This window comes from Coenobita brevimanus, chromosome 60 (assembly GCF_032717465.1).
Source record: "Coenobita brevimanus isolate Jiangsu-jjx chromosome 60, ASM3271746v2, whole genome shotgun sequence".
In the NCBI taxonomy this organism is placed as follows: domain Eukaryota; kingdom Metazoa; phylum Arthropoda; class Malacostraca; order Decapoda; family Coenobitidae; genus Coenobita; species Coenobita brevimanus.
The window spans coordinates 2,940,213-2,955,138 of NC_137013.1; the positions used below are offsets into that span (position 1 = coordinate 2,940,213).

Consider the following 14,926-nt stretch of genomic DNA (forward strand, 5'->3'; position numbering starts at 1 on the left):
GCAAATTCAGTTGTTGCTTTTGAAAATTTTCTTTTTAAATCAAGCCAGTTAATTTATTATTTGTCTCCTGAAAAGATGATACACTGTCTAGATGGATTCTTTAAAAAAATCACGAACAACAAGTTTGCATCATGTAGATGCCAAACTAAACCAACATGAATTAACAGCTCACCCTTGGAAGGCGGTAGCTGAAGGATGGCTTCCGGTCTGCGGTCACCATCACCACCCCAACCAACAACAGCATAGCCAGTGTTACCTGCAGTGTTGTTAGATACATATACCTCCTGTTTATGTAAGAGCAACTCCTTTTTTCCTGTTTTTTGTGCAACCACTCGTGTGTGTGTGTGTGTGTGTGTGTGTGTGTGTGTGTGTGTGTGTGTGTGTGTAAAATGATGAGTGATATTACAGCCCATCACGAAAAGGTAAGTGATGATCCATACTTCGTTTATTTGGCCTGAGGTCAAATGAAGAGGAAATCATGTAGTTCTGACCAAAATGTGCTGGTGCTGAGATGTTCTGTTCAGGGAGTGAATATATTGGTTAACTCTAGTATTACAGTGTTGAAAAGAGTTTTGCAGTGACTGTGAAAAGTCTCCCGTTGCACATATATTTGAAAATGGGAAGCATGCAGTCAGAGTGTTGGGAAGAGCTGCATCCTGTTTTAACTCGATGGAAAAGAATGTAGGAAGTGATGTAGCACTGCAGCAAGAGAGTTTGAAGCCACCTAAAAATATTGCACCTGTTTTACATTTTTGATACTGGCCGGACGATTATTTTTAGCCTAAGAAAAAACCTGGTAGTAATAACCTGATTTGAAGATAATATACTGTATTTTTAAACTGAAAACGTTGTGCAGGTATATAGCACACTGAGGAAATAAAAAGTTTAGTTTTTTTTATCGTAAATATTGGTATAAAACGTACTGATACGTTCTTCCCTACTAGAATTTTTTACATCATTGAAATCCGAACATTCTACGTTGATATGGGATGGTGAAGTCACAGCACAGTTCTTTGACAGCTTTGGGGACACTAATGAAGAGCCTCGAGAATATAAGCCTTAGACGAAGAGGAGTTCGCTGTGCTCTTCCCCACACAATCCAAGAGCAGCAGTTTTAGATCAAAATGGGCTACCCGTGGATGAAAGACAAATATACTTTCCCGCCCTCCTGTGTTGTGATACTCCTTGGTTACCAGTAGGTCCAAGGCTATTTGCTATACAGTTGTTAGTCGGTGAGGTTAATACATCCTTAAGCAAATACAAGGGAGGACAGGTTCCTAACCACAGCTCCTAGTCATTTTAGTCGCTTTCTTGGACATCCAGGGATATAAGGCTGGTTTAGTTTTTCTCCTCTCTTTTCGCCTAGGGATATTTGAGGGAATTTTATGGTAATCTTACTGTCTTATGGTCGGGACAACTCTGGTATTCTCTTGCAACTGTTCTCACATGATTTCATTAAGCTAAGTGAATCATAGCAGTCTGGGTGAGCTCGTACTGTTACTATTAACCCTCTCATTATCGGAAAAACGATTGTGTTCTATTCCAGCTAGTATGGAACGATTTTTTTTTTGTGTGTTTTTTTTAAGCCGGGAGCGAGTCACAAAAACCTTACTGAGTAAATACTTCCACTTTCAGCCCTCTTATGGTCTGAGCAGGTCTATAACTCTACAACTCTTAAAACTAAAGGCAGAGATTTCGCCTGAGAGTGAATCACAAGACCCTGAATGTTAACAGGATATGTCGGTTCAGTAATTTAAATAGCTGTTTAAGATACAGGCTAAAACACACATGGTTGGTACCTTAAGAAGCATGTCAGGTGTGGCTGTGGTGGCAGCTGCTATAATTTGTGACTGCTGCTGCCCGGCTCTGCTTGGCTTATATACCTTGGCCAGTTCTGCTCACCCAACCTGTCCTGTAACTGACAGCCGGTGTTTACTTCTAGTTTCACGCAGTCCTTCCCCGGTTGCTTCAATGTCACGAACACAGCTTTCTACAGAGCAATTTATGTTTGTGAAGGTGCACCCTGTTCACCTTTTTCCTTTTTTCACTGTTTGTTTGTTTGTGTGTGTGTGTGTGTGTGTGTGTGTGTGTGTGTGTGTGTGTGTGTGTGTGTGTGTGTGTGTGTGTGTTTGTGTGTGTGTGTGTGTGTTTGTGTAAAAACTCTAAAAAATACGGGCCATTTCTGGTAGAAGTAGCGATCCAATAGATCACCCGGCTTTCATTATATGGTTGGCACTAAAGGTAATTCTTCTTTGTATACAGTACTGGAAACCATTTTATTAGGCAATCAGTGCAATGTCCCCTGAACGTAACGCTTCATAGATTGAGTGGTTGGTGAGTGTTCCCACCTCCCACCTAGTAAACAAAGCAGACAAAAAAAAAAAATCAATTGGTGTGGTAAATGTATTGAAGAGTGCTGGGTACACCTTGATGGTACTGTGTGAAACGAAATGAATGGGTGAATGGTCGTGGAGTGCGAGGGTGTGAAATGTGTAAGAACGGGAACGAATGTGCGTGAAAGATGTGAAGAAGGAAATGCATTGGTTGATGAGTGAAGAGTGGCAGAAAGGAATAAAAATTACAAATGTGTCCACTTGAGGTGTAAGTATGTCAAGTTTCAGTATAAGAAGATGAAAGCAGCAGTGATTATTGCGCATGCTGCTTGAGACGATAGGGGTGAGGGGGAAAATGATAGGTTGTGGGATAAGCTGGATGTAGTAAGAGGACAGATGCCAGAGAAATGTAAAGCGTTTATGATGGGTGACGTGAATGGGATGAGTGGGAGAAATGACACTGGTCCTGTAAGTGATTAGTGGGTCATTATGGAGTACTTGGGGAGAACTGAAGGGAACAAATCGGGAAAGGAATTATGTATTTGTAATTTATATTGTAAACATAAACAGGCACACGAATATGCATGGTACAGAGGGAATGGAGACAGTGGTGAAAGGAGCCTGATTGACTGCGTGCTGCTAGAGCAAACAGTGTTTGGGAGTGGGACTGATACAAGGAGTTTGAAAGGACAATGTGAAGGTTTATCTGATAATATAACTATGGAATACTTGTGCAAGGGTCAGCTGAAAAGAATGAAATGGATAATAAGTGAGAGGATTAGTGTGGCAGGCATAAGGGTAGGTCGGCATAAAAATTAATAGTTCAGCATCAGTAATGCGTGAGGTATGTTTGTTCAGTACATATGTGGAGTTACGAATCAGCAAAAACCTGATATTATTAATAGTATTAGTTATTTATTGTCAGGGGTGAAGTAACTTTCTCCAGAGGCTAACAGTACTAATAAACAGCAATTGAGTAATTAGTCTCTGCTGTGTACTGTTGAGAAAGTTTATAAATTCTCGTTCTTAGAGAATCGTGCGAAACAAGCCAGCGTAAAGTAATCATTGCTTGATTTTGCAAGACAATTCTTGTTCCTGCTGTTCAGTATTATTGAACATTATCATTTAATATTTGCATTTATTTTAAAAACCCCGTGACAATTGGCAACCTCATTCCAGGATATTAACTCCTAGCTCTAAAGCTATTCACGAGATAATACTCACTCGCTCATATTTAGGTATTTATCATTAAAGTTTATAGGCACAAGCTTACTGGTGTTTACCGTTAGTTTAGCAAGTGAATTCTGCTTTATTAATCCATAGAGTACTTAACTCTAGTACTTTATTCTTGGTAACGCCAGACGATTTTATTCGCTCCTGGGTAGCCGCCGTACCCATTGCGTTAATTATTGAGTCTTCCCAGTCATTTGCATTTTTGCTTTATTCTTTTCCAGTTAACTAGATAAGACTGGTCACCACTAGCTTGTGTCTGTATTCTTTACTTGTGTTTATTAGCAATCGTTTGCGAAGCAGCAGTCAGTACTCAGTTTCGGCTTGCTCAGTAAATTAGCGACATGTCTACCATTGTATTTTTACAGGAAGCCAAAGAAATGGGTCTTACTGACCCAACCAAAATTAAAGAGTACATACTCTCACGCCATAATCAGGAGCAGCAGCGCGAGAACGATGCCCGTGAAGAGCGTAAGATTCAGCGCGAATACGAGCGAGAACAGCGTGAGGAACGCGAAAAGGAGCGCGAACACGAGCAGAAACAGCGCGAGCTCGAGTTGGAACAAGAGCGACAACAACATGAACACGAGCGGGAACAACATGAATATGAACGTGCTGAACGTGAGGCACGAGAAAAACATGAGCTTGAGGTTTTGAAGCTCAAGCGAGATTCCTTGGCTTCAGGCACATCTGGTGCAGCCAACCCAAGCTCCACTAGCGCTCTTCCTACACATGTCCTGGCGACCCCACGCATCAAGCTTCCTTCATACAAGGAAGGCGAGCGAATCGAGCCGTACATAGCTCGTTTTGAGGACATGGCAGACATGTATCAACTGGATGAGGCAGCGAAGCGGCTCCAATTTCTTAGTTTATTTGAGGGCCCTGCCCTCGATATTCTCCACAGAATTCGTGGAGACAATCTCACGTATGAGATGATGAAAGCTGCACTCATTAAGACGTATGGTCTCACAGTAGACGACGCCAAAGTTCAGTTCATGCGAGCTCGTCTCCAAGACAAGGAGACAGCTGTTCAGTTCCTCGACCGTCTCACTGCTTACTTAAATGAGTGGATGGAGAAAGATGAAACTCCTTCCACGCGTGAGGGGATAATTGACCTTATGCTGCGTACATAGCTAGATAGGTCGTGGCCTGCTGAGCTCATAGCACAGCTTAAGATCTGCCAGGTGAAAGATGCCAGCCAAATGGCAGAAAAGGCTGACGCGTACTTCACTGCATACGGGTATCAAACTCGTAAGCAAAACACCTGGAACAGCAGAAAAAATACTGCCAAGTCTGGGAAGCTGTCTCAGACTGAATCCCAGCAACAAGGCCATTCTCAGAATAATGGCCAAGGTCCTAAACCGCAGTGGAAGGACCAGGGGCAAAACACTATGAAACCTGAGTGGAAGAGGTACAACAAGTACCCTAACCAGCAGCAGAATCAGCCACGCAACCGACCGTCGGGACAAACTTTTTCACCACCAGCTCAAAAGAGGCAGGAAGCGAACGCAGCCTTCATTCCTCAGCAGCAGCACGGTGGTCACGTCCCTACCAGTATGGGTACTCCCCCACAGTTCACTAGTTCCACAGTGACAGTGAACCCCCCTCCACAGATGGCCAATGTTCCATCTCCACAGGCAGTGAGTACGACTCCTCAAGTACCTAATTCTCAGGGCACCATGTTTGCCGAATCAGTTCAGCAGCCTCATGAGTGGCTAGCTGCTTCCTTCCAGACCCTCCCACAGGTGACAGTACCTTCCTTGTTCAGCCAGGGTTTGTGGGAGCCATCCCTGTGAAGGTCCTGAGAGATAATGGATCCTCAGGTTGCTCTGTCAAGCAGAGTTTAGTTCGGCCTGAGCAGTACACAGGTCGACAGATCCATGCAAACCTTATTGATGGATCAGTGAGATTGTTCCCTGAGGCATGTATCCAGGTGGCATCTCCATTTTATACTGGTACGACACTCTCAGTTGTCATGCCAGAACCTTTATTTGACCTAATCGTAGGCAATATTTCTGGTGTCAAGGATAGTTGCACCGAAGATGACGCTACTCAGACTTCGGCTGCTGCGGTAACACGAGCCATGGCTGAGGCTCCAGACTGTGTCACCCCAGTGACCATTGAATCGCCGCAAGATCTGATGTGTAGCCAACTTGTTGTTCAAGAACAACATTCTGACCCGACACTTGCTGCCGTGCGGAACAAGCAAAAGGGTAGAGTGATAAAGTATTCACGGGGAGGTCGAGCCAAGTTCCTTCGTAAACAAGGACGGCTCTACCGTGAGTCACGAACACCCGAGGGTGAGGTTCAACTGCAGTTTGTCGTTCCCGCCAGGTACCGCCTAGCAGTGTTACAATGGGGTCATTGTTCAGTCTCAGGAGGTCACATGGGCAAAAGGAAGACTCAGGGCCGTATCCGAGCTGACTTTTTCTGGCCAGGGATGAGACGAGACATAGATAGTTTTGTGCGTTCCTGCAGCATGTGTCAAAGTACCACTAATCAGGGACATGTCCTTCCTGTGTCGTTTCTAACCACACCTGTAATCTCTGAGTCATTTGAGAGACAGGGCAGTGGTAATGTGGGTGTAGACCTGATGTCTCACCTACTAACTGCTTACTAACTAGCAACTGTTGTATGCTGGGTTCCGTAAAATAGGCGGCCTCAGAGATTTGAGTAATCCATGGACCAGCCTGGTTCCCAGTCAAAAGTGTAGACCTGACGTCTCACTTGTTGGCCCCACAGGACACAGTATGTCCAGGGCCTGTACATACACGTGTTCCGTAGTTTAAGAGGGGAAGTTTGAGAACTCCGCAGAGGCGACTCGAGGCTACGTGAGCCCGAGTTTGCACAAGGATTCTCAGCTCCCCGATATTAATATAAGTACTGTAGGTTAAGGGGGAAGTTCGAGAGAGAACTCCTCAGAGGCGACTCGAGGCTACGTGAGCCCGAGTTTGCACGAGGATTCTCAGCTCCCCGATATTAATATAGGCACTAGGTTAAGGCACAGGTTGAGGACCCGTGTACAGTTCGAGGCTACGTGAGCCCGAGTTTGCATAAGGATTCTCAACTTGCCGACACTAATTGTAAGTGTAGAGTTAAGTTTAACCAGTAAACTACACGAGTCCTCGAGACAACGGCGTCCAGGGACTACGTATCCTGGTTAATAATCTACCTAATAAATTAATGGCGACCTCGAATGTACGAAGCTTAGGCTGTCACTTGTATTTTTCAACTAAAGCGTACCTTTCGTAGCATGTACTGACTGCTAGGCAGAGAGAGTAATTGTAATGTAATAAGAATTTTTGTCTCATTGACACTTTTGATGCTCCACCTTAATTAATTTTGCAGGTACAGCAATGGGTGTAGCAGTTTTGCTGTGTGGGACAGCTGATCGTCTGCCGCACGCTGCCGCCTCTTTTCCTCTGCCTTCGTCGTCGCCATATTATTAATATTACTGTGTCATTTTACACATAGGTACAGTTACACTACAACTGTCACACCTACACCGTGTATTACATACACCACGCTACACAACAATTAGTTGTCAGTGTAAATGTAGTGAACTTTCGCTCAATTTGACCTGAGTACAGGATTTTCACTGTCATCACGGAGTTTTTTCCCTCAAGCTTGCCCCTATTAACGTAAATACGAGGTTTTTACGCTCATTGGTGATAGTGATTTTCTCCTGTAGCAGGATAGCACACAAACCACAGTGTGAATCTTGTGTGACTGAGTTAGGATATATATATATATATATATATATATATATATATATATATATATATCCACAAATTTTTTCCCATAAGGAAAAAATTCATTTTGTAGGGGCGTAATGTCACGAATCAATTCGCGACATTTTCCTTTTGTGAGAAACCACGAACTATTAGTGGAAAACTCACTGTGTATCGCTCAGTTAACCGTTTCTCTCTCCATTTCGGTGGTATACTTTTCAAAACATTCGTCACTGTTTCAAAAGTGACCGATCTAATGCACGTCATTAAGTGCTCTACTGAGCGATATTATTGTTTCTTTATTGCTCGCCCCTGCTTGCCTAAACCGTTGGCCACGCTTTCTGGGCTGGCCTGTGCGTTCTACCACACGCATCATATTTGAATAGTCAGTCAAGTGTCTGTTGTGACGGAGTGAGGTTCTGTGCTCCAGCAGTGAGAGAGTAGTGAGAGGTCAGCTAGCACCCAGACTCCACTAGACTACGGTTCTCTAGGCTCCCACCCTTCTTTGAGTGATACACCACATTCATTGACCAGTATTTTCTTTTCGTTTTCCTAGACTTAAGAGTTTAGTTAAGGTGCTTTTCCTAGGCATAAGAATTTAGCTTTCGAGTGAGTGAGTACGATCTCTTTATTTGAATTCATTTGAAATGTAACGTTAAATTTATTTCTCTGTAATCAATAAATTTAACAGTTCTTTTTCTTGAGCTTAATGTAATGTAAACTCGTGTTTCATTTCTCCACAGTTAAGCTTATTTCCCTTATAGCTCTTAGCTTGCATAAACGTTTTGCCATTCATAACTGGTACTTAGGCCAGTCTTGTTGTATTAAGCTTAAAATCCGCTGTGCCTCCTAGGAGTTACTCATCAGCAAGAACCTGATATTATTAATAGTATTAGTTACTTATTGTCAGGGGTGAAGTAACTTTCTCCAGAGGCTAACAGTACTAATAAACAGCAATTGAGTAATTAGTCTCTGCTGTGTACTGTTGAGAAAGTTTAAAAATTCTCGTTCTTAGAGAATCGTGCGAAGCAAGCCAGCGTAAAGTAATCATTGCTTGATTTAGCAAGACAATTCTTGTTTCTGCTGTTCAGTATTATTGAACATTATCATTTAATATTTGCATTTATTTTAAAAACCCCGTGACAATCTTACTGTTTTGAAATTTAGTATTACCAGACGTCACCATTTCATGGCCACTTCGTGGTCAGTGGAGTTACATTCTTCTCTGTACCGGTATTCATTTTTCAATGAAGAAATCTTAATTTTTTCTTCAGCAATTGATAAACTAGTTACTGTTAGGTGATGACAAGCATGTCATATGCAAGTAAAGAGTGTAGCCCACACATACAGCACATATATGTAGTCAGATCAAATTCTTGTCCATTCACCCCATTCAAAATTTAATAACTAACAAATAGCATGTCAAGCATTGGATACTAACTATTCTATATGGTGACATCGCTTGTATCTCGTCCTTGCTAAATCAAGACAACTTATTCACCTTGAGGGAAACTTCGAAGTGGAAGGTTTAGGTACAGTTTTCATTAGTCTCACCAAAAAGATCCTATAAAAGTTTGGCAGAATCGACAAAGGCACAATCGACAAAGGCTCTCCTTATTCAAAAGAAAAAGACGTCTCAGTGTTGTCTTGACTTTATTTCATGTTACAAAGCAGGATTTGGTTAATTTACCTGACCTGTATGGCAACCTTCACCTTCTGTCCAGCCAGCATGGCGGTCACACTCTCGCACCCTCCCATATAACGCCAACCCAGAGTCTGTATTTATCTCCTCAATAACGCAGTGGCGGATCCACTGGGGTGGGGTGAGGGCAGGCAGTTTGAACCCCACCCTTCCTTTCACCTATGCTGATTTTTTTTTTTTTTCATGCAAAATAAATGAGTAATTATTATACAAAAATAGCAATACATTATATCCAGTTTCTGATTGTATGGATTCGTCATTATCGATGAAGCTTAGTTGTTACTATCTTATAATGAACTGTTAATTTAAGTATTATCACATTTTTTTTTACATTGAATACATGGCCGTCTTTAATGTAGAAAAAGAAAAAACAAGGAAAAAAAAAAGTTTTGGATCCCGTCTTTAAAGAAACACTGTGACCACCCTAAAGTATGGAAAAGATGGAAACTGGTAAAGCAATGTTGAAGGAAATACCGAACTCAGAATGCTATGTGGTGTCCTCAGTATTAATAAATTTCTACTTGGATGGGGATAAAAGAGAGAGGAAGAAAGCAATATAATGGAAACTAAGTTACTTAGAGGATGTATTTGTTCTTCACTTCTGATATTTGCAAATGATACTGCACTACTTTTAGGTACTGAGTCTGTCTACCAAAATGGGCTGGCAGTCGATCAGCATTATTTCCTGGTCTTTTTCTCTTCCCTTCTCCATAGTGTTCATGCCTTGGTATCTTTCTGTATCATCAGTAAAAAATAATGTAACTGATCACTGACGTCTTAACAAAAGACTGACGTATTTTGCTCCCTTAGTGTTCTTTTTTTTTTTTTTTTTTTTTTTCACTGATACAAAACAGCACCTTTCTCTATATATTTTCTGTGAGGACAAGAAGACATCAGTTTTGATAAATGTCACAATTTTACAAAATTGGCTATACAGTAAGTGTGCGAGAGATAAACTTCATCAAAAATCTCTGCAAAATGAAGCACGTAAGTATATTATATTCTTAAAAAAGTAAAAACAACTCGTAAATTAATATAAAAAAAAGGTGATGACTGTGTACTTTGAACGTCAACATAAATTGCTGGGTAGAAAGTTGTGCCCCTGACATTGAAGTAACTAGGGAAGGATTGCGTGAAGGGAGTAGCAAAAACCGGTTGTCTGGTTGCGGGGCAGGTTGGGCGTGCCGGCCTGGTCAAGGTATATAATGCAGGCATAGCCGGGTTGTGGGGGTCACACATTATAGCAGCTGCCACCACAGCGGACATGCTTATTAAGGTATCAACCAGACTGATAAAGAAGATCGTATACAGAAGCAAAATTTTTCCTTTCGTAATATTAGATCTGCAGTATTACACTTTATTAATGACGTAACATTTATCCTTGAAACAGCTTCTTAACAACAAAAGGAAGTACTGTAAAATCTAATGGAAAAAACAAATGTCACATGTTCATGATTCATCCAGTGAATTCTCGCATTCACCAAACCAAATGAGTTGCTTAAAATGCGTTGTCAAAAGCACACTGAACATTGCAGCACCTTGACTGCATATCACAGTTTTAACTAACATTATTTTTCCATACCTTCTCGGACTCTAAAGTGTGCACATTTAACACACTACTAGGCTCCAGTTTCTCTTTTGTTGTTGGGGCACGAAAGATAAAAACAATGAGTAAATAACTTTCATGATAGTTACTGATGTATTTATTTTACTCTTTTTCATTGTGATTCCATGTTAATCATGAGGTTACCAACTCTCCCTTACACAGTTCATGTGCAGCATCTCAACACAGTTCCTTAATCATAGTTTCGTGTTGTAGCACCACATTTGTTTAGTCAAGTTTCACACACACACACACACACACACACACACACACACACACACACACACACATTGGCACAGGTTTAATTTGCTTACCGGGTCTGGATGACTTCTGAGACGAATTAGTGCACAGTGGCGCTCATTTTAAAAGATTAGATTGGTACGTCTGATCAACTTACATTTTCTTATGTCATATTTGCTGCATCTTCAGCTTTCCTATAAGTGAAATAACATGAATCAATATTGCAGGTAACACTGGCTCTGCTGTTGTTGGCTGGGGTGGTGATGGTGTCGGCAGACCGGAGGCCATCCTTCGGTTACCGCTTGCCAAGGGTGAGCCATTAGTATTTTATAAGACAATGATGGTATTTTAATCTAACTTTAGACTTTCCTTTGAAGGTCTCATGCACCTATATTACTTACTCAAAATACAAGCAGGTCGTAGAGAAAGACAAATATATGTTTTCACGAGCAGATCTGCATCTTCAAACAACATAAAAATGGGCTTCTAAGTGAGGTAAATATAGATATCGGAGGAACGTTTTCATGTTCATTTTCTAACCCAAGCAAAATTTCAGGGTACTTCTAGGAACAATGCTGAGGACGAAGAAGGCGGGGCTGATGAGGGTGAGGAGGGCGAAGAAAATGAGCGAGATGAAGATGAAGGAGGTGATGAGGGTGGTGAGGGCTATGGCTCGTATGGATCAAGCGAGGCCAAGTACAGCTTCGAGTGGTCGGTGGAGGACGACTCTTCCGAGAACTACTTTGGCCACCAGGAGTCCCGCGACGGCGACCAAACTGAGGGGTCGTACTACGTGCAGCTGCCCGACGGTCGCCTCATGACCGTAACCTACTATGTGGACGGATACTCCGGCTTCGTTCCCGAGGTCACGTTCGAGGGCGAGGCCGAGTACCCGTCACAGGAATCTTATGAGTCTGAGGAAGACTCAGATGAGTCACGATAGCTTGGTAAATGTGTGACACTGATCACCAGTGTTTTCATCATTAATGATGTACAATCCACCCCTATTCATCCTCATCTCTTCATTATGTACATAATTATCTTAGATTCTATTAACTCATCCATACATCAGGTTACTTATCAAATTCTTCATCACAACCGCATCTCTCACTTATCTTAATGCAAAAGGATAAGGATGTTTTATTCAGAGAGCACATATCCTGTTCTGAAGAGTCCTCATATGCTGCAGCCTATATATATATATATATATATATATATATATATATATATATATATATATATATATATATATATATATATATATAACGTTGGAGCTTATAAGAATGTGGTAGTTACACAAACACTTGAGTGCTTTCAGTATATACTTAATCTTACCTAACTAATTGTCTAGTACATGGTGATGTATATGATAAAACACAAACGAATGTTCACATCGGATGCTCTGTTTGCTTGATTGTAAAATTATAATAGTTTGGGCCATTGTACAAATGTTTTGGGACTCCTGTAAAGATAGTATCTCATACGGACGTGTTTACTTGATAGGCTAATAAATAAAGGACATGTTTTACCATTATTTTTTTTTTCATTTTGCATGTTATTGCTATGACCGTAGGCTACTCTACAGGAACAAAATTTAAGCAAAGAGAACAAATTTTGAAACCCTCGGTACGAGTATTTATTTTTATGGCTTCTTAAGGCCCTATCACACGGTACCTCGTACCAGGAACGGCCGAGGAAGATTTAAGTGGAACAAAACTTGGACGCTATCACACATGTTCCTCGTATCCTCGGCAAAGGACATGCTTCTCACACTTTTGCCAGAGCCCCGTCTCGCGACTGTGGACAGTGATCGCTGTCGCTGACTTGATAAAGAATAAGGAGAAGCAACTTTTGTTTACAAACTGGTACACACGCGGAACTGCCTCAATTTCTCTATAAGGGCGAATTCAGCTGCCCTTGTCCAGGAAATCGATGATAAAGCCATCAGTACGTTGTTGTTGTGGTGGTGTTTTCAGGTGGCGACTGGTTCGTCTACTCTACCTGCAGTGGAGTCCTCAGTTGTAAACACGTGATATTTTATCGACATCACAGTTTCCTCGGTGTAGGAAATATTAACTCTTTATAAGGCCTTCAAAACGGTTGATATTTATTATAAAATATTAATAAGTATTCAGTGTTAGGCTAAATGTTTAATAATGTAGTATGATATATTCTCTGTCGAGTAGCCTGGGTTTTGGTCACACTGTTTTGCCCGTCGTATCGTCGGCAGGAATCCATACAGACGGGTTCCAAATGCCCGTGGTATCGTCGGCAATTTTACCACGTTACCGTTCCGATTTACCATCGTATCCTCGGCAAACCTCGTATGAGGTGCCGTGTGATAGCCCCTTTACAGCTAATTATATTTGGCTCATGACAGACTGCTTTGAATGTAAGGTATAGGGGTCTGGATCAGTGTGTTAAATAAGTATAATGTTACCTTGCTGTTTGGCACTATGCATAGTCGTGCAGCAGCCTTAATCTTAACAATTACACGAGCAAGTAGTGGAGCCCAATCGTGTCCCACACAGCAAAACTGATGTATTTATTTTCCTGTGGAAATGTTCAAGTCGTCACTAGCCAAGTGCTGTGGCCTGGTAGGGAAAAGTGGCGCAGGTGTTGTGTGTTTTCCGTCCAGTCAGAGCTGACGGTATCACTTCCCTTAACTAGTCGCTTACACTTACACTGAACCCCCTTTTATTGGGTCTCTGGAAGTAAAACTTTCTAAATTTTGGGCAGAGCCATCATCACTCTCTCCCTCTCACTGAGAATCTGGTCTTGCAATATTGCCACCACTATGGAAACTTCTCAACCTCTCCAGAGTTGTACCAACCCTCCAACCTTGACCCTCACTTCCCGTACCTTTAATTCAAACCTCTTCCTCCTTCACAATGTCCTGTACATTTAGGACCTTCACACCCATTCTGACCCGATCAGGTATATTCAGGTCCATGATTGTCACTTTGTGTACGAGTAGTTACCTGTTTTTTTTTTTTTTTTTTTTCCGGAGGTTTAAACATTGTACCGACCCTGTTCACTGTAGTTTAGTCCATTCAGGGAATTTTAACTCAGTTCAGTCCCAATACATCCCAATCGGCCACTGTAGATCCTTTAAATATGGCACTTCATATCCACTGTGGACAAGTTACCTTAATTTAGGTAACCCAGATTTACATATAAAAAAAAGTAGGTCAAAATACGTACAATCGAGTTCATTAATGCCAGTTCATGTCCATTTATTATCAATACGAGTATTATCAGCATCATCTCCAACCACTTGCTCCCTCTTTGGTATCCAGCCTGACAGTGGATGGCATTGACAGAAGTGTCTTTAGGCTACATGACCCTGGCATTCTTCACTCACTCTTACAATTATGCATTCCCCTTTTCATATCTGTATTTAACTGCTCACTCTCTTGTTCCAAACGATATTTTTTTTTTTTTTTTTTTTTTTTTTTTATCTTCCAGCATTACCGTCAGTCTCATTTACAAAGAAATCCTTTCTGTATTTTTAGAACACACTACATACTATTTCAGTGTATTTTTTTCCATCTAGCAATGACCACGTTTATTCCCGTAGCCCCTTCGTCCGTTAGGAATTTCTCGTAAATTTACATGCTGTTTAAATCATGCTTTTGTCGACAACTGTTGAAAATTTATCCGGGAGTGTAGTAGTTATAACGTCCCAGGCGGAGTGATACCTACCTTGATGATGAACAACCTGAATCCAAGATGTTTTCTATGTACAGTACATAGTGTGATTATTCAGAAACCTACTACCTCTCCAAGTGGTCCACAAATTATTCAAGAATCAACGGATGAATATGAAACATACTGGACTCATCACTGCTGACAAACTTTTTTTCCGTAGTGCAGTACGGCAGAAACCGTTTTCATTATGCTCAACGGGAATAAACCAGACTACGTTATTCGACGTGGCCTTATGTCTCTCTACAGTTACTGCAGCCCTCACTTGGATTCCTTTGAATTCCAGGACAACAATGTAGCTGACAGTTCTAGTAGCGGAACAGATTATGATGACAAAAAGTTGAAGGGTAAAGGGCAGCCATTCTCGCTCGCGGGTATT

At 41.5% G+C, this 14,926-nt stretch overlaps 1 protein-coding gene across 1 annotated transcript; it reads left to right on the forward strand.

Moving 5' to 3' along the window:
• Positions 1 to 392: 392 nt before the first annotated feature.
• LOC145403107 (uncharacterized) lies at positions 393 to 11,782 on the forward strand. Its single transcript, XM_080274937.1, has 3 exons — positions 393 to 422; positions 11,067 to 11,150; positions 11,396 to 11,782. The coding sequence occupies exons 1-3, from the start codon at positions 393 to 395 to the stop codon at positions 11,780 to 11,782; spliced, it is 501 nt and encodes a 166-aa protein (XP_080131063.1).
• Positions 11,783 to 14,926: the final 3,144 nt, after the last annotated feature.